Below are 19,834 nucleotides of genomic sequence, written 5' to 3'. Positions count from 1 at the left end.
CATGTCCCCAGTCAGTTCTTAAATGGACTCCTCCGACACCACTTTGTGTGTGTCTTAAGGCATACGTAGCTCCCGCTGTTCTCTGTGTCTCCCTCTCCCTCTGCCCCTCCAAACGAAAAACTAATCTGACAGCTATGTGCACATGGGAATAATCTTGTTCTATCCATACATCTGCTCTCTGTGCTTTCCACATCCCTTTCTTCTTTGGCTGCTGCAAACGCCAAGGCAAACTGCAACCTAGCAGCGCCCTGCCCTCCCCTTTGTGCACCCCATGAAGTCTGCAGACAGTGTTAAAACACTTCAGTTACAAAGTAGGCATTAGGAAGCAAGATGTCCTCTGAGACAGTGAGTTGACTATATTATGAAATACCAAGCATTTTAGAAAGTGCTAAAATCCTAAAATGTTCACATGAAATTGATGACATTCCAGTGCCTGAGACGAGGCGGGAAAGCGGTTTTCCGTAGGCTTTTCGTAAAATCTTACTGTAAAGTGTAGTGATGATTGTCCCATTTTAGTAAAACTTTAGTTTATAACCACGTGGCTGCTTGTCGAATTCTTTGGGCTTTAGCAGTCATTGAATCTACACTGATATGTTTTTCCTTTTTTTTTTTTTTCCGTTTAGGTTTCCCAAAGGCATTCATGTTGAGACGTTAGAAACTGAAAAGGTAACTAAAAGTTACGCTGACAGTCAGCTAACACAGTGCCTTTGCCCTGGCTCCCACGAGCTGTGACTCACCACCCATTTGTCCTCTCCGAACCTGCTTTTCCTTATTTGTAGCAGAGCTGAGTATTATGGTCTTAATCTAATGTAGGTTACAGCCTTTAAAAAAAACCCAGAAATTCAGAAGATTTATTTATTTATTTATTTATTTCTAAGACGGCATTTCTTTGTGTAGCCTTGGCTGTCCTGGAACTCGCTCTGTAGACCAGGCTGGCCTGACACTGACAGAGATCCACCTGCCTCTGCCTCCAGAGTGCTGGATTAAAAGTGTGCACTACAACTGCCCGGCTGTTTATGTTTTTATGTGTACAAATGCTTTGCCTATGTTAGTTTGTGTAACATGTGCACTGTAAGTCAAACATAATTGGAGTTACAGATGTTTGAGAGCCATCTGTAGGTGCTGAGAATTGAACTCAGGTCCTCTGCAAGAGCAGTCATTGCTCTTAACTACTGAACCATCTCCCCAAACCCCACTTACTGCTTTTTTTTTTTTTTTAAATGAAGATTCAGGCTAGGAGTAGAGATGTTCTCCTTTAATTTCAGCTCTTAGAGGCAGACCGATCTCTTTGAGTTCCATCCAGCCTGGTCTGCATAGTGATTCCCAAGATGGCCAGGGCTATAGAGAGATCCTGTCTCAAGCAAAACAAAACAAAAAGCAACAAAAATGAACCAAATAAAATGATTCAGTGCCGGGCCGTGGTGGCGCACGCCTTTAATCCCAGCACTCGGGAGGCAGAGGCAGGCGGATCTCTGTGAGTTCGAGACCAGCCTGGTCTATAAGAGCTAGTTCCAGGACAGGCTCCAAAACCACAGAGAAACCCTGTCTCGAAAAAAACCAAAAAAAAAAGAAAAAAAGAAGATTCAGTGTCTAAGTAGAAGAGTACTGTTCCCATATCTAATATATACATACATTATATATAGTATGCATTTTTTTCTTTTTTTAATTAAAGGTTTATTTTTATTTTATGTGCATGGTTGATTTATGTGCATGTATGTCTGTTTGCCATGTGTATGCAGTGCCCACGGCAGCCAGAAAAGGGAATTGGATCTCTTGGGACTGTAGTTATAGATAATTATGAACTGCCATGTGGTTCTGGTAATCAGTCTTGGGCCTTCTAGAAGAGCAGCCAATGCCCTTAAGTGCTGAGCCATCTCTCTAGCCCCTCTTTTTCTCTTAAAATTTATACCTGCACGTATGCATGTATGCACACACATGCTCATGTCTGTGTCTGTGTTGGTGGGGATTAGGGCATGTGGAGGTCAGAAAAGCCCGGCTAGAACTCAGGTGGTCAGGTTTGTCACTAGGTGCATTTCCCTCATGAGCCGTGTCTCTGGCCCTACAGTGTACTTAATGACTATAAAATATCTCATAAATATAAAATGATTTGTGAGAAATAAGACTATACTCCTCTAAGGTTTTTCTCAAGATCATAAAATATGTAGATGCTTTATTTAAAACTAATTATTTAAAATTTCATGGTCAAAAGTTACATAACCTTGTTGATCACTCTGTAAAGTCTTGCTTGTGTGCACAGTCTGTGGTTGATTTCAGTTGACATTTGTTAGTTTGAAATTTTTTTTTTTTTTTTTTGAGACAGGGTTTCTTTGTAGTTTTGGAGCCTAAAGGTGTGCGCCATAGTTTGAATTCTTAAAATACTAGAAATGTTGCTGATGTTGGTAGCAAGTGCCTTTAATCCCAGCATTTGGGAGGCCTAGGCAGGCAGCTCTCTGAGTTCAAGGCCAGTCTGGTGTGCTGTAGTGAGTTCCGGGACTTGCTTCAAAGATACCAAGAAGCCCTGTCTTGAAAGACAAAATGAAAGAAAACAAAGTACTGGAAGTGTCATGACATGCAGATGCAGAGGGGCCTGTGTCCCCACTCAGCTTGGGCATCATCTCAGAATAGCTTCTGTTGTGCTTGCTTATGCTTTGGCTGATAACTTTTTGGCTGTTTTCTTTTTGGCTTATTGAGATGGACTCATCTAGCTCAAGCTGGACTTGAACTCACTATGTAGCCCAATACATCAACATTGCCATTTGAAGTGATAGTCACAGCCCTTTGGAGCTAAAGGGGTGTACAGTGTTTTCAGAAAGCTGCACATTTGCTGTGTCTTTTAGAAGGAGAGACACATACTTATCAGCAAAGTGGATGAGGAAGAGCGCAAGAGGAGAGAGCAAGAGAAGTACGCAAAGGAGCAGGTGAGTGCGCTTGCTGTTTCATTTAGTGAGAAGTGACAGTGTACACAGGACTGACTTCTTTCTAGGTATTTCTGGATCACAGTTGTTGGATCAGTTTAGCAAGCAGATGGCCACTTGTTACAGTTTGTTTTGGTTTGGAGTTTTTGAAGACCAGTAGGGTGTTAGACGGCAGTTCCTGGTTCTCTTTCTCAGTCTTCCAATTGCTGGGATCACAGCTTTGCACTACTTTGCCTTGTTGTATTTTGTAAGTCACCTTGATTGACTTCGAAATTGTAGCTTGGTCCTATAGCTATGTGTGGTGAACCCAGCCCTTGGAAGGAGGAGGTGGGAAGGTCAAGCTTCAAGGCCAGTATAAACTGTACGAGGTCCCGATTCAGAAAATAGATAGTCCTTTTCCCAATATTTAAAGTGATGGGCAAACTCTCAGTGTTATTAAGTAAATTAATGAGTAATTTAACATTGCTCTTTTACTCTCTAAAATAGGAAAATATGTACTTCTCTTTCTTTCTTTCTTTTTTTTTTTGAGACAAGGTTTCTCTGTGCAGCCCTAGCTGTTCTGGAACTTGCTCTGTAGACCAGACTGACCTCAAATTCAGAGATCTGCCTGTGCCTCCCAAGTGTTGTGATTAAAGGTGTTTATCACCACCTCTCATCAAAGATTTACTTTCATTATTTTGTTTTATTTTTATTTATTTCATTGGTGTTTTAGCCTGTATGTGTAAATGTGTGAGGGAGCTGGATCCTGGAGTCACAGACAGCTGTGAGCTGATGTGAAGGTATCACATCCCCTGGATCCTGGAGTCACAGACAGCTGTGAGCTGATGTGAAGGTGTCACATCCCCTGGATCCTGGAGTCACAGACAGCTGTGAGCTGATGTGAAGGTGTCACATCCCCTGGATCCTGGAGTCACAGACAGCTGTGAGCTGATGTGAAGGTGTCACATCCCCTGGATCCTGGAGTCACAGATAGCTGTGAACTGCCTTGTAGGTGCTGGGAACTGAACCCAGGTCCTCTAGAAGAGCAGTCAGTGCTCTTGACCGCTAAGCCATCTCTCCTCCCCACTTTCATTATTTTATTTATGTGTATATGTGTGCTTTGTGTGTATCCTTGAGAGTGAGTGTGCAGAGGCCAGATGAGGGTATGGGAGCCCCTGAAGCTGGCGTGAAATGCATTGTGATCTCTCTAATGTGACTGCTGGGAACTGAACTTGGGTTCAGTTGGAGCTGTCACTTTTCTTCAGCCTTTACAGGGTTCTGAGGGGCACACTCAGGTTGTGAGGCCTGTGTGGCAAGTGCCTTTACCCACTAAGCCCTCTTGCTGGCTCTGTTTGTTTTTAATTTAGTTCTTTTACTTAGGAGGAACTGAATGATGCTGTGGGATTTTCAAGAGTCATCCATGCCATTGCTAATTCGGTAAGTCATCAATATTTTGGTTTTGTTTCTAATTAAATGACTAAGCATACTATTTAAGATTAACTGTTTAACTGCTATTGAAAATTCTTCATTTGATTACTGTCTTAGATAGAGTTTCTATTGCTGTGAAGAGACACCATGACCATGGCAACTCTTATAAAGGAAAATGTAGTGATATTTTATTTGTATTTTAATAAATAAAGCTTGTCTGAAGATCAGAGAGTAAAACAGCTGCCTGGTCAGCCGTATAGACCAGGCAGTGGGAACACACACCTTTAATCCCAGCAGCCACACTAGTTTGCCATAGAAACTGGGTGATGCTGGTGCAGGCCTTTAATCCCAGAACTAGAGAGGAACATAAAATGCGAGGAGACAGCTCTCAGACACAGTCTCATTCTGAGATTCCTGGTCACCATTTTAGACTGAGGTAGAGGTAAGAGTCAGTGGCTGACTGCTTTGCTTTTTTAACTTTCAGGTTGAACCCTAATACCTGCCTCTGGATTTTTATTAATTGTACTACAGGGAAATATTTAATTGGGGCTGGCTTACAGTTTAGAGATTCAGTCCATTGTCATCATTGTGTTCATGGAGGCATGTAGGCAGACATGGTGCTGGAATGATGGAGAGGCTGCATTTTATATGGAGGCGACAGGAAGTGAACTGAGACAACTGGGCATAGCTTGATCATAAGAGACCTCAACCCCACCCCCACAGTGACACATTTCCTCCAGCAAAGCCACATCTTCTAATAATGTCACTTCCTAGAGCTTATGGGGGGCCAGTTACATTGAAATTACCACAGTTACCCTTGGAATGTTTACCTAGTCTCAAGGAGGAAGTCAGTGACACAGGGTCGGTTGCTGCAAGACTCTGGGCTGTGGTGGCACACGCCTTTAATCTCAGCACTTGGAAGGCAGAGGCAGGCGGATCTCTGTGAGTTTAAGGCCAGCCTGGTGTACAAAAGCTAGTTCCAGTACAGGCTCTGAAGCTACAGGAAACCCTGTCTTGAAAAACTAGAAGAAAAAAAAAAAACAAAAGACAACCCAACACAGTAGCTGCACGAAACTAGCATCATGAGTATGAAATTGAGAATCAGAAGTCAAGGAACGAGTAGGGTAATCCGGAGGATAAATAATAACAAGTTGACTTCCTCTACAGAACTCTAGTTAATCCTGAAATATATCTATCATAATCTCCGTAATAATAAAGCTTTGAAAACGTACTGGCTCTTCAGGCAATAGTAGTACACGCCTTTAATCTCAACACTCAGGAGTCAGGCAGGCAGGTCTCTGTGTGTTTGAGGCCAGCCCGTTCTACAGAGTGAGTTCCAGGACAGGCTCTAAAGCTACACAGTGAAACTCTCTCAAAAAAGCAAAACCAAACCAAAACGAAAACTGTATTGGCTATTTGTATAAATGGCTAGAGAATTCTATGGTAGACATCTTTCCTTGGTCCTTTCGCATGGGTAAATGTGGTAGTTCTCTTGCTTTGATCACCTGGGTCTGAGATTTTCTTCTTGGGCAGTTGGATCTGGGAAAAGAGGTTGACTTGTCCCTTAGATGTTTGGTCATCAAGACCCTTTAAATCAGTGCAGGTCTGTCAACATGGGCAGTGGAGAAGAGGCACACCGTGTTCTCATTTGGGGACAGTGCCAATCATAGAGCCTTCCAGAAGAAGATCATTAATCATGAGGGACTTGTTATGAAGTGGACAGTTGTGTGATCCTGGGAGGAGAAAGGGCTGAGTCTCTTCAGCAGCTGCTGAGATCATAGGAGCCTAGAAAAGCAGGTTCTGCTTCCCCTTGGTACTGTGTGCTGCCAGTGTGCTTGAGAGTCATCTTACTGTTCAAAGTCCTCCTTGTTCGTGGAAAGAAGTACATGTCTATTCACTTAACGGTACATACTCTGAAAAAATACAGAAGACAGCAGTACCTCTGATACCTATGGGGCCGTGGTAGATGTGAAAAGTGAGAAGGTGACAGATCTCTTCAAAACACATAGTTTAATAAAAGGATCTAAATCTCTTTTCTAGGATCTAGAGGATTACAAAGTGAGAAAAAAAATTTAAGTTATACGTCTTAGAAATTAAAATATTTCTTATTATATTTTGTTTCAAAATAGGGATTCTCTATATAGCCCTGCCCATCCTGTAGCTCGCTCTGTATACCAGGTTTGCCTTGAACTCAAAGATCCACTTGCCTCTGCCTCTCAAGTGCTGGGATTAGGGGCCTGAGCCACCATTACGTGGCTTAATTTTTTATTAATATTAATAATGTCTCTGAAGCCAACAGATAGTAAACACATTTATTTATTTATTGAATGGTTGATGGATTGATTTGCAGGATTGAGGGTTGAACCCAGCACTTTACTCTTCAATTTTTTTTATTAAATAATTTATGTGTATGGATATTTTGCCTGTATGTGTATGTGTGGACTTGTGATTGCAGCTGCCTACATAGTCCAGAAGAGTGTATCAGATCCCCTGGAGCTGGATTTACAGCTGCCCAGTGTGCCAACTGGGAACTGAACCTTTTTATCTTGTTCTTCGTTCGCTTGTTTGTTTTTCGAGACAGGGTTTCTCTGTGTAGCCCTGACTATTCTGGAACTCATTTTGTAGCCCAGGTTGTCCTTGAACTCACTCTGTAGACCAGGCTGGCCTTGAACTCACTCTGTAGACCAGGTTGTCCTTGAACTCACTCTGTAAACCTGGCTGGCCTCGAACTCACTCTGTAGAGCAGGCTGGCCTTGAACTCATTTCTGCCTGCAGAAGCCAGAAGAGAGAACATCCTCAGATGTCCTTCCAGGTGATTGTGAGCTATACTATCAGGCGATTGTGAAATGGGTGCTGGGAACAAAGCTCAGGTCCTCTGAAAGCAGTAAGCACTCTTAACCAGTAGCTCCAAGAGTGGTTTCTTCTGTGCTGTCCTGACTCTGTGCCACTGGGCAGTGTGTACACAGCCATAGTGCAGGTTGACGTCAATGGGCAGTGTGTGTACACTCAGCCATAAGTGCAGGTACTTAAAAGAGAAGTGCACTTAAAAGAGAATGGCCACCTAGACTCAAAGATTTTAATGCTTAGTCACAAGGGAATGACACTATTTCACTATTTCAAAGGATTAGGTGTGACCTAGTTAGAGGAAGTGTGTCACTGAGTGTTGGTTTGCCCAGAGGCTCTGTCTGCAGTGAGGACGTAGCTCTCAGTGCAGTGCACACTGCCATGATAATAATGGACTGACTCTGAGACTGGAAGCAAGTCCTGTAAGAAGATTGCCTTGGCCGCTGTGGCTCATTGCAGCAGTAGAACACTGATTAAGACAGTTGTTGACATCTGGCATCTCCCTTCTTCATTTGTCATGCCCCACCCCACCTTTCACTTGTCTTGCCCCTCTTTGATTCAGCTAGGCTGGCTGACTAATGATCCCTCCCCAGTGTTTGCATTATAGAAATGAAGCTTTTTTCAAAGTCCTAATGTTTCTTCATGTAACACGTCCAAGTCAGAGCTCAACTTAATTCTTGACATAATTAATCTTCTATAAAATATCCCAAATCTAACAAGCAGTGCTTCACTATATTGCTTGATGCTTTGTGTTCAAAATGGAGTCATCTAGCCAGCACTACACAGTGAGTTCCAGCACAGCCCAGGCTATAAAGGAGACCCTGTGACAGATAAAACAAATTACCCTTCTTAATCCACAAATAAGTAACAAAACCAAACAAAATCTGGAAGCAAAGCTGAATATGGTGGCACATGGGATCAGGAGTTCAAGGTTATCCCAGCTGCATAGTCACTCACAGCCAGCCTAAGCTACCTGAGGACCTGTCTCAACTCCTGCTCCTCCATCCCCAAAATAAACCAGCAGTGTCATCTTCTTCCCATTTCCTAAGAATCACAAGGTTGCAACATTCTATGTTAGTAGTTAAATTTTTATCAAAATGCAGAAATTATTGTACATGTTTATATTTCAGTTGATTGAGAAGTACTGAGGGTCAGCACTGAGCCATCTTGTGGCAGCCTGAGTCTGATTTCCCAAATCCATGTAAAGGTAGAAAGAGCAAATCCTGCTGTGGCTTGTGTACTTGCCCCCTCTACCACCCACTCAAGTATGTGCATGTGTGTGTGCACACACACAGACTAATAATAATAAATTTTAAAAAAGAAGAGCAATGACATGTCATGACTCATTGAACTGAGACATAGATAAATGTAGTTAATGAAGGTTGAATTTAATAAAATTAGGAATTATTTTTCCGTTTCATGGCATTGTTATAAATATATCTTTAACAATAAGTAGGCTGTTTTAAAGATCTTTGTTAAAGTCTTAAAGATATATATATATATTTGAAGTTTTGTTCACAGCTTTTGACAAGCCAAGTTTTCAAGGTTTCAGATTTTATTGTTTAAAAGTGCTTCAGTCAAACTTACTACTTCCAGCCAGGCACTGTGTGTGCTACATCCCCACCTTCTCAGGGACGCCGAGGCAGGAGGATTGCTGTAACCCAGAAGTTCAGGGGCAGCCTGGGCAGTATAGCAAGACTTGTCTTAAAAAACAAAACCAACAATAAAAAACTACATCAAATTCTTGAAAATGACAAGATTAATAAGACTAAGAAAAACAGAGACATCACTAAGAATGGACACAGTGGGTGTATACCTGTAATCTCAGCACTTGAGAGGCCAAGGCAGGAAGGGTATGAATTTGAGGCCTGTGAGGATTACCTGTCTCTGTTGTGAAACTCTTGTCTCATCTGAAGCATGTATCTTACTTGAGTCCTGATGCAATTTTGACCTTGTCTTTTCCCAGGGAAAACTGGTTGTTGGACACAATATGCTCTTGGATGTTATGCACACAATTCACCAGTTCTACTGCCCTCTGCCTGTGGTAAGTCACTCCTGTGTAACTCTGACTGACTGCCCTCTGCCTGTGGTAAGTCACTCCTGTTAACTCTGACTGACTGCCCTCTGCCTGTGGTAAGTCACTCCTGTTAACTCTGACTGACTGCCCTCTGCCTGTGGTAAGTCACTCCTGTGTAACTCTGACTGACTGCCCTCTGCCTGTGGTAAGTCACTCCTGTGTAACTCTGACTGCCTTCTGCCTGTGGTAAGTCACTCCTGTGTAACTCTGACTGCCTTCTGCCTGTGGTAAGTCGCTCCTGTTAACTCTGACTGCCTTCTGCCTGTGGTAAGTCACTCCTGTGTAACTCTGACTGCCTTCTGCCTGTGGTAAGTCGCTCCTGTGTAACTCTGACTGACTGCCCTCTGCCTGCGGTCAGTTGCTCCAGTGTTGATACCCCCTGCCTTTTCAACTGTGACTGCTCTCTGCTGGGTTGCAATTCCTCATTTCCTTGTATGTGACATGTTTCCAGAAACAACTGCCTGTACTCTTCTTTTTAAAAGATTTATTTTACTATTTTATGTGTGTAAGTATTTTGTCTGCATGTTGTGTGCCCTGTGTATGCCTGGTGCCCAAGGAGTTCCAGAAGTGGGCACCTTAGGACTGGAGTGACGGAAGGTTCTAAGCTGTGAGGTGGGTGCTGGGTCTTCTGGAAGAGCAGCACATGCTGTTGATCATTGAGTCCTCTCTCTAACCCCTTAGATATCCTCTTTGGGGTTATTTTCTATGGACCTGGGAAGATAGTTCAAAAGCTAGCTGCTGACCAAGTTTATAGCCTTGCTGTACTGTTTTGATAGGAAGTGTACATGAACTGTTTCAGTGGTTTGATAGCATCAGCTATTGCCAGAGCAAAGCTAAATATTTATTTCCTCCATTGATTCTGGTGGGTTGTTTATTTACTACTGCACAGAGGGTAGGCCACAGGCATCTCTGAAATTAGATTTAGGAGAGCTGTGATTGCCTCCTGCTGAGCATCATGAGGCTCCCTGGGGACTTCAATGGCATCTCTGTACCAGGAGCCATGCTACTCAGGTCACTGTCCCGCCTCTCCAGTCGGCTGTTATAATCCTGAGGCAGCTCATTTCCCAGCTGCCCAGACCGGAATAATCACACAGAAGCAAATCCTTAATTACAACACTGTTTGGCCTATTAGCTCAGTCTTCTTATTAACTAATGTATTGCTACGAGGCTGTGGTTTACTAGGTAAGGTTCTGTTCTGGTGTCTTTCTCCTTCGTGTCTCTTTGACTCTGCCTCCTCTTTCTCTCTCTGTTCTGATTTCCCACCTGGCTTTACTCTGTTAAGCAACTGGCCCAAACAGCTTTATTCATCAACCAATAAATGCAACACATATACAGAAGGACATCTCACATCAGATAATACCTGATTTAAGAGAAAATTAGGTGATGGCCCAAATTTGGGTTGTGTGGCCATAGTTTGCCAATCCCTGTGTATTAGTCAGGGTTCTCTAGGGAAAGAAACTGATAGACTAAATATATCTATATCTACATATATATGTGTGATTTACTAGAGTGCTTACAGGCTGTGGTCCAGCTACTCCAGCAATGTCTGTCTTCCAATGGAAGGTCCAAGAATCCAGTAGTTATTCAGTCCACAAAGCTGGATGTCTCGGCTGGTCTTCAGCGGACACTGGAATGCTGAAGAAGCATGCTCTAATGCCAGGGAAGGAATAGACTTGCCAGTGAGAGCGAGGAGCAGGCAAAGAGAGCGAGCTTCCTTCTTCTGTGTCCTTCATGTAGGCTGCCAGCAGAGGTGTGGCCCAGATCAAAGGTGAATCTTCCACCTCAAAGATCTGGATAAAAGGTATATCTTCTCATTTCAAAAATCCATATTTGCTGACCGTGGTAGCGCACACCTTTAATCCCAACACTCAGGAGGTAGAGGCAGGCAGATCACTGTGAGTTTGAGGCCAGCCTGGTCTACATAGTTCCAGGACTGATAGGGCTGCTTCAAAAAGAAACCTTATCTCCCCCCCCCCCCCCCCCCGCCATCCAGATTAGAAATAGGTCTTTCCACTTCCAATGACTTAATTAAGGAAAAAAAAATCCCTCACAGGTGTCCCCAGATATTTTAATTTTAGTTAATTCCAGATGTAGTCAAGTTGACAACCAAGAATCATCATTACACCATGCTTTATTTTTATTTACTTAAAAAAGTTAATTTCAGGTCTGTCACGGTGTCTCAGTGGTTAAATTCACTTGCTTTTTCAGCAGACCTGGATTTGGTTCCCAACACCCACACTTGGCAGTCCTCAGCTTCTTGTAACTCCAACTCCAGGGGATCTGATACCTTCTGACCTTCAAGGGCACCCGCAAAAATGTAGTGCCCATAAACTCAGCCACATACACACATAAATAATTTTGAAAGTGTGTGAGTATTTTCCCTGCACCATTTGCTTGCCTGATGTCACAAAGGCCAGAGAAGGTTGTCAGATCCCCTGAAACTGGAGTTATAGATGCTTGTAAGCTATCAACTGAACCTGTTCTCTGGAAGAGCAGCAAGTGCTCTAAGCCAGGAGCTCTCTCTCCAGCCCCTACTCAAGTAGCCCAGACTGGTTTTGAACTCTTAGTTCCAAGAGCTAGGATTACAATCTGCTCCCCATCTCCCGCTTTAAACTGCTTTAGGTTGGACTTCTGTTTTGTTGGTTCTTGGATGGTTTGGTCTTAGATAAGAATTTGATCTTATTTCCACATCTGCCACCTCTCTTGATGTTTCCTTGGTCACGTGGCCCCATCAGCCCCTTGATAGTCTTTTGGTGGAGGACAGTGCACTTGACCACTTGCACAGTGGGTCTGTTGGTCCCTTATCCTAGGACTTTGGTCTTAAGGTTGTCATCACTTCCATGACAGACCCATCATCCTCTAGGATGTAAGGGTTCAGGCAAAAATGATGATGAGACATTTGCGCTTTCTATCTAAAGAGTTCATGGTTGTTTCAGTAATTCATTTCTCACTGGCCAGGGAGACCAACAGAGCAGCTTCATTCCTGTCCTTAAAGCAATGAAGTTAACAAAAAGGACTAGGGAGCATATTTAGTGTTGTGCTCTGGGTGTTCTGAATACCAGACAGAGGCAGACTCATGACGGCACTCAATACTGACTTAACAAATGTGTGTTTTCTGACTTATGTGCGTCTCTCTTCATATAACTGTCCGTGACTAAAATTCCCAGGTAATCTCACATTGTTTGTTTCTGCATGTAGTCGACTCTTTGGAGCTGGCCTGTCAGGCTGTGTCTGATTGACTATATAATCCAGTCTCTGTGAGACTCCATGTTCCCAGGCAGGCTGACGTGTTTCCTCAACGCTTTGTGTTTTGGTACGCCTGTGGTGTGGATGCATGCTTATTCCTGCGTGGTCTACTGCAGTTTTGCTGCATGTGTGCAGTCTGCAGCTTCACTCACCCTTTCCTGCCACACAGTTCTTTCTTTGCCTGCTGCTTCGCTAGAATCCAACTGTTCCGTGGCGAGCTCTCCGGGGATTTGGTACCTCCATGGTGCCTATGTTTGGTTCTGGATTACAAGACAACCAATTCTGTGATAAGATCTGAGGAGGATTCACCTGGTGTATGTGTGCTCCGAAAATGTGAACTTGAGTGAGACTAGACCAATTAAAATTCTACCAGAAAGCTGGTGATTTGTATTACAGTGCAGTTTTATTTCACCAAGGAACCTGAGGTGATCACACACACACACGCACACACCCTTTTTCTCCCTACATTATAAGAGAAAAAAAATTCGTCCTTTATTTAGCTATGGAAAAAGTGATTAGAGCAATAGACAATCTATTGAAGATGCTAGAATATTTGCATTTGCTGGTACCATATTTTAGTTTAAAAACATTTATTATTTTATTTTTTGTGTATGGATATTGTCTTAGTTAGGGTTTCTGTTGCTTTGACAAAACACCATGACTAAAAAACAAGTTGGGGAGGAAAGGGTTACACTTCAGCACTGTTGCAGATCATCTAAGGAAATCAGGACAGGAACTCAAGAAAGGCAAGAACTTGGCAGCAGGATCTGATGTAGAGGCCATGCAAGGGATCTGCTTACTGGCTGCTCTTCAAGGCTTGTTCAGCCTACTTTCTTATAGAACCCAGGACCACCAACTCAGGGATGGCACCGCCCACAATGGACTGGGCCCTTCCCCATCAGTCACTGATTAAGAAAATGCTTACAGTTGAATGTTAAGAGGCATCTTCTCAGATAACTCTAACTTGTGTGTCAAGGTGACATGAGAACAGCCAGCATAGTTGTTTTCCTTTTTGTTAGTTTCTTTTCTGTTGCTGTGAAGAGACACAATGACCAAAGCAGCTCCTAGGAACGGAAACATTTCATTAGGGGCTTATTACAGCTTTAGAGGGTGAGTTCATGAACTTCATGGTGGGGAGCAGACATGGCTCTGGAGTAGTAGTTGAGGACTTTACATCAAGATCTCCTGGCAACAGATTCAATGCAATGCCCATCAAAATCCAAGCAAAATTCTTCAAAGACTACGAAAGAATGGTACTCAACTTCATTTGAAAAAGCAAAAAACTCAGGATAGCCAAAACAATCCTGTACAATAAAAGAACTTCTGAGAGTCTGGTTTACCTTTATAAGTTACAATGAGGGCTGCTGAGAAGCCAAGGACAGTGGCACTGGGTTTTGATCCTACTGCATGCACAGTTTGTGGGAGCCTAGCCTGTTTGGATGCTCACCTTCCTAGACCTGGATGGAGGGGGGAGGACCTTGGACTGCCCACAGGGCAGGGAACCCTGACTACTCTTCGGACTGGAGAGGGAAGGGGAGGGGAGTGGGGGAGGGGGAGGGAAAAGGGAGGCGGGGAGGAGGCAGAAATTTTTAATAATGAAAAAAAAAAGAAAATAGAAATCACAATCCCCATACCAACAACCTTTGATTAAAATACATTTAAGGTGGAAAAAAAAAAGAAAAGAACTGCCTTTAATCCCAGCGCTTGGGAGGCAGAGGCAGGTGGATCTCTGTGAGTTCGAGACCAGCCTGGTCTACAAGAGCTAGTTCCAGGACAGGCTCCAAAACCACAGAGAAACCCTGTCTTGAAAAACCAAAAAAAAAAAAAAAAAAAAAAAAAAAAAAGAACTGGAGGCATCGCAATCCCTGACTTTGAACTCTACTACAGAGCTACAGTACTGAAAACAGCCTGGTATTGGCATAAGAACAGACAGGAGGACAAATGGAACTGAACAGAAGACCCAGATATCAATCCACACATCTTCAAAACCTGATCTTGATAAAGAAGCAAAAAATATCAAATGGAAAAAAGAAAGCATATTTAACAAGTGGTGCTGGCATAACTGGATATCAACATGTAGAAGAATGAAAATAGACCCATATCTATCACCATGCACAAAACTCAAGTCCAAATGGATCAAAGACCTCAACATAAAGCCAGCCACACTAAACCTGATAGAAGAGAAAGTGGGAAGTACACTTGAACGCATTGGCACAGGGAACCACTTCCTAAATATAACCCCAGCAGCACAGACACTGAGAGAAACAATAATTGGGACCTCCTGAAACTGAAAAGCTTCTGTAAAGCAAAGGTCATGGTCAACAAGACAAAATGACAGCCTACAGAATGAGAAAAGATCTTCAGTAACCCCACATCAGACAGAGGTCTGATCTCCAAATTATACAAAGAACTCAAGAAACTGGACACCAAAAGATCAAATGTCCAATAAAAAAAAATGGAGTGGTGGCGCACGCCTTTAATCCCAGCACTCGGGAGGCAGAGGCAGGCGGATCTCTGTGAGTTCGAGACCAGCCTGGTCTACAAGAGCTAGTTCTAGGACAGGCTCCAAAACCACAGAGAAACCCTGTCTCGAAAAACCAAAAAAAAAAAAAAAAAAAAAAAAATGGAGTACAGACCTAAACAGAGAACTCTCAACAGAGCAATCTAAAATGGCTGAAAGACATTTAAGGAAATGCTCAACATACTTTGTTATCAGAGAAATGCAAATCAAAACAACTCTGAGATTCCATCTTACACATGTAAGAATGGCCAAGATCAAAAACACTGATGACAACTTATGCTGGACAGGTTGGGGAAAAGGGAACACTTCTGCATTGCTGGTAGGAATGCAAGCTGGTACAACCCCTTTGGATGTCAGTGTGGCGATTTCTCAGAAAATTAGGAAACAAGTTTTCTCAAGACCCAGCAATACCACTTTTGGGTATATATCCAAAGGATGCTCAATCGTGCCACAAGGACATGTGCTCAACTATGTTCATAGCAGTTTTGTTTGTCATAGTCAGAACCTGGAAACAACCTAAATGCCTCTTGATCAAAGAATGGATAAGAAAAATGTGGTACACAGCAGAAAAAAATAACAACAGCTTGAATTTTGCAGGAAAATGGATGGAGCTAGAAAACATTATTTTGAGTGAAGTAAGCCAGACACAGAAAGACAATTATCACATGTACTCACTCAGGTGGTTTTTAAACATAAAGCAAAGCAAGCCAGCCTACAAACCACAATCCCAAAGAACTTAGACAACAATATGGACACTAAGAGAGACTTACATAGATCTAATCTACATGAGAAGTAGAAAGTAGAAAAAGACAAGATCTTCTGAATAAATTGGGAGCATGGGGACCTTGGGGGAGGGCTAAAGGGGGAGGGGAGAGGCAGGGAGGAGAGCAGAGAAAAATGTAGAGCTCAATAAATATCAATAATAGAAAAAAAAGGTCTCCTGGCAACAAGCAGCGGATGGGACTGGAGTTGACTTTTGAAACCTCAAACCCCAGTGACACACACTCTCCAAATCCACACCTTTTATTCAATCCCAAATAGTTTCACTAACTGTGGACTAAACATTCAAATATATGAACCTATGAGGGTCATTCTCTTTCAAACCACTATAGCCTGCATGTACATCTGTGCACCACTTTAATGCCTGGTACCCACAGAAGCCAGAAGAGTTCTGGGAATGAACCCATCTTCTGGAAGAGCAGCTAGTGTTCTTAACTGGGCCATATCTCCAGCTTCTGGCACCGTATTTTTAAGATGTAAATGTAAAGCTAATCACAGTAACTTATCTGTAATCCAGAATTCTACTACAAGATGAGAGGGGGAGACAGACAAACCTCCCAAAGCTTGTGGGCAAGACAGCCTAGTGTATAGTCAGTGAAAGAACCTGGCTCAACATGGTGGAGGGAGAAGGCTGAATCAGAGATTGTCTTTGACTTCCATACATGCACCGAGGCAGGCTTGTGCTCACACTCTATATACACATTTTATGCACACACACGCCAAGATAAAAATAAAAAAAAAAAAGAATCCATGTCTTGGCATTTAGGGGAGAGTTTTTAATGGGACCTTTTGCTGCTTGACCATGACCTTGTAGGTATTGGCCCATAATTCTGTGTTTGCCCTGGTGGTGGCTTTGGTTCTACTTTGCTCTTGCTTGTAAAACCTTTTAGTGGTGTTGAAAGGTTAACAATGGTCATTAGGGCATTTTTGGTTGACTTAGCCTTAGAACCACTTGTTCATATTTTGTTCATTGATTAAACAGCAGCTGTTGAGAAGCTGGTAAATATTTTAAACTAAACACAGTCTGTGTTATAGGCTTGAAAAGCTAGTTGGGAATGGCAGCTCGCTGAGAAGCATGAATGACTTGAAAAGAAATAAAGTTTACAAAGGGTGGGGAGTGTGGCTACCCAGGATAGCATGACAGTTATGTGTGTAAATAAGCTAATTCAGAACTAAAGTACTCTCATTTCTGCTCTAGAATTCCTGATCAAAGTAAACCTATGAAATGAATAGTCTAATTTAGGCACTTATAGTTAGTGCTACATCAGTAATTTTCTGAATACTTAGAGCAAGAGTCATATGCATGTTGCAAGGTCTGTGTGTTAATGGCCATTTTAACTAACACCCAGAGACGGGTCTGTACTCTGGGGTATGACCGTCTCTCAAGTCAATAGTCCTTTACATACGACAGAACCACTTCTTTTTACTTCTCCAAGTCATATAATTCCCAGTGAAAAATGAGAGATATTCCTAAATTCATTTTTATTTATTTAATTTTTATTACATTAAAATTTTAATTTTGTATTCTCTGTGTATATATGTGTGTTGCTGAGGTGTGTCTGTGGAGGTCAGACCCAGTTGTGAGAGTTGGTTCCTTCTTACTCGTATGGATCTCTGATCAAATTCAGGTTGTCAGGCTTGGCATCTGTCTGGTACCTTTAACCCGCCAAGCCATCTTACTTTCCCTGTTTTTCTTAATTAGAAATTTGTGTGTGTGTGTGTGTGTGTGTCTGTGCACACTTGCACAGGTGGCAGTCAGAGGACAACTTGCAAAAGTTAGCCTTCGGTCATGTGAGTCCGAGTGTTGAGCTTAGATTGTCAGTTTTGACCACCGGTACGAGCCTCAGATTTTGTTTTAGAAAGTAATTCTTTTGTAATGTCTTGCCTGCATATATGTATATATGTGTACCACATGTGTGCCTAGTGCCTGAGGAGGTCAGAATAGGGCATTAAATCTCCCGGAATAGGGTGGTTGTGAGAAACCATGTGGGTTCTGGGAACCTAACCTGGGTCCTCTGCAAGAGCCATAAGTGCTCTTCACCTTGGAGTCATCTCTACAGCTTCCAATAAATAATTCTTAATTAGAAGTGGATTTTGCTCTTTAGCTCAAAGCCCATGTGAGGCATGGCAGTTAATATTTGAGAAAACAGCGAGAGCTGTTCGTGTGTGTTCTTAACAAAGACAGTAACGGGGCATCCTTTTGCCGTTTAGGACCTGAACCAGTTTAAGGAGATGACAACATGTGTCTTCCCCAGGTAAGCCTTCTTTAAGAGCCCCTTGACATTTGAGATACTCACTGAGGTATATGCTACACGAGCGGGCAGTTCCTCCAAGCTAGGAAGGGATTTAATGGCTTAGACATCCCCCACTTTCCATTATTGACTGATTAAGTTTATGAGTAGTGTGATCATCCATTAAAGATCAGATTCTAGCTTAGAGTGAAAGTAGAAAGTAGCTGATGTCTCCCTTTTTCCTGTCCTGCATTCTGCTGTCTGAAGGACTGGTGAAGGGTCCTGACACGGGTCTGGCCATTCACACATGTGCGACGTGTTCCAACTGAGAGTTCTTTCTCCTCAGTTAAGAACTGTATGGCTAGAGACCCTCCTACCTACACTGATATGAAGTTCATCAGAGCCAGTATTGTTAGTGTTTGGCTATGTCATATGTCACATGTATGATCAAACACATGACAGGTGCATGGAGCTTATGCGGTAAGAAGGACAAGTGAGGGTAGCCAACTAGTCTTACTTTCAACTGGGATATTGCTGTCCTAGCCACAGTGTTTATATTTATTTGGAAATAGATTTAGACACAATCCTCCCTCCCTCCCTCCCTCCCTCCCCTCCTCCCTCCCTGTTTTTTGAGACAGTTTCTCTGTAAAACGATCCCTGCTGTTTCTTTATTTTTGTTTGTTTGTTTATTTATTTATTTGTTTTTGAGATAGGGTTTCTGGGTGAAACAGTCTTGGCTGTTCTGGAACTCACTCTGTACACCAGGATGGCCTTGAACACAGAGATTTGGCTGCCTCTCTAGTGCTGGGATTAAAAGCTTGCACCACCACCGCCCAGGAGATTTAGACAGAATTTTTTAAAAGACTTATTTATTTAGTATGTATTCAGTGTCTGCCTACATGTATGCTTTCATTCCAGAAGAGGGCACCAGATCTCATTACAGATGGTTTTTGGACAGGACAGTTTTTGGAGCCTGTCCTGGAACTAGCTCTTGTAGACCAGGCTGGTCTCGAACTCACAGAGATCCGCCTGCCTCTGCCTCCCAAGTGCTGGGATTAAAGGCGTGCGCCCCCACCGCCCGGCTCTTTGACAGAATTTTTATGTGGTCAATCTCTTCCCTAGTATTTCTGGTTCCTGTAATAGAATAGTTAAGTGCTCTACTTTTTCTCATTGCTGTGATAGAATACTTGAGAATATCAGCTCACAGGAGGAAAAATCTAGTGTAGCTCACAGTTTGAGGGTGCAGCCTGCTGTGGTGGGAAGGGATGGTGAGCTCAAGGAGTCTACTCCTCACACCCACAGGTCAGGGATACCGCAGCACTTATCTGGCTTTCCCTCCTTCTTTTTTTTTTTTTAATATTTTATATATTTATTATGTATACAATATTCTGTCTGTGTGTGCCTGCAGGCCAGAAGAGGGCATCAGATCTCATTTCAGATGGTTGTGAGCCACCAGGTGGTTGCTGGGAATTGAACTCAGGACCTTTGGAAGAGCAGGCAATGCTCTTAACCACTGAGCCATCTCTCCAGCCCCCCCTTTCCCTCCTTCTTTACCACTGTGTGTGTGTGTGTGTGTGTGTGTGTGTGTGTGTAAACTTCTCAGAGGTCCTTAGGTGATTCCAAATTCAGCCATTTTGGCAGTGGAGCTTAGCTGGCACAGTAGGAAGTAGCAGGGAACTTCCCAATGTGGATTTTGGCCCCATAAGAATTCAGACTGTGTAACCCAGGTGGTAGTGGTGGGTGGTGGCTGTTTGGGAGGGGCAGACCACGTAGAATGGGAAAACGGACAGTGTTTGTCTGACCTTTAAGATGG

At 42.9% G+C, this 19,834-nt stretch overlaps 1 protein-coding gene across 2 annotated transcripts in view; it reads left to right on the top strand.

Moving 5' to 3' along the window:
* Parn (poly(A)-specific ribonuclease) overlaps nt 1-19,834 on the top strand; it is a 91,210-nt gene that overhangs the window by 13,311 nt on the left and 58,065 nt on the right. For both annotated transcript variants that reach the window (XM_041676564.1, XM_041676563.1), the window contains exons 10-14: nt 624-666; nt 2,838-2,918; nt 4,275-4,331; nt 9,133-9,210; nt 18,002-18,045. In XM_041676564.1, the coding sequence (XP_041532498.1) occupies nt 624-666; nt 2,838-2,918; nt 4,275-4,331; nt 9,133-9,210; nt 18,002-18,045 (303 nt within the window). The remainder of the gene's footprint in view (nt 1-623; nt 667-2,837; nt 2,919-4,274; nt 4,332-9,132; nt 9,211-18,001; nt 18,046-19,834) is intronic.

The sequence above is a fragment of the Microtus oregoni genome, unplaced genomic scaffold (assembly GCF_018167655.1).
Source record: "Microtus oregoni isolate MIOR12 unplaced genomic scaffold, Mior012 000027F_ref0000203, whole genome shotgun sequence".
In the NCBI taxonomy this organism is placed as follows: domain Eukaryota; kingdom Metazoa; phylum Chordata; class Mammalia; order Rodentia; family Cricetidae; genus Microtus; species Microtus oregoni.
The sequence above is the reverse complement of the archived record's forward strand: the minus strand, read 5'-3'. Positions and strand labels throughout refer to the sequence as shown.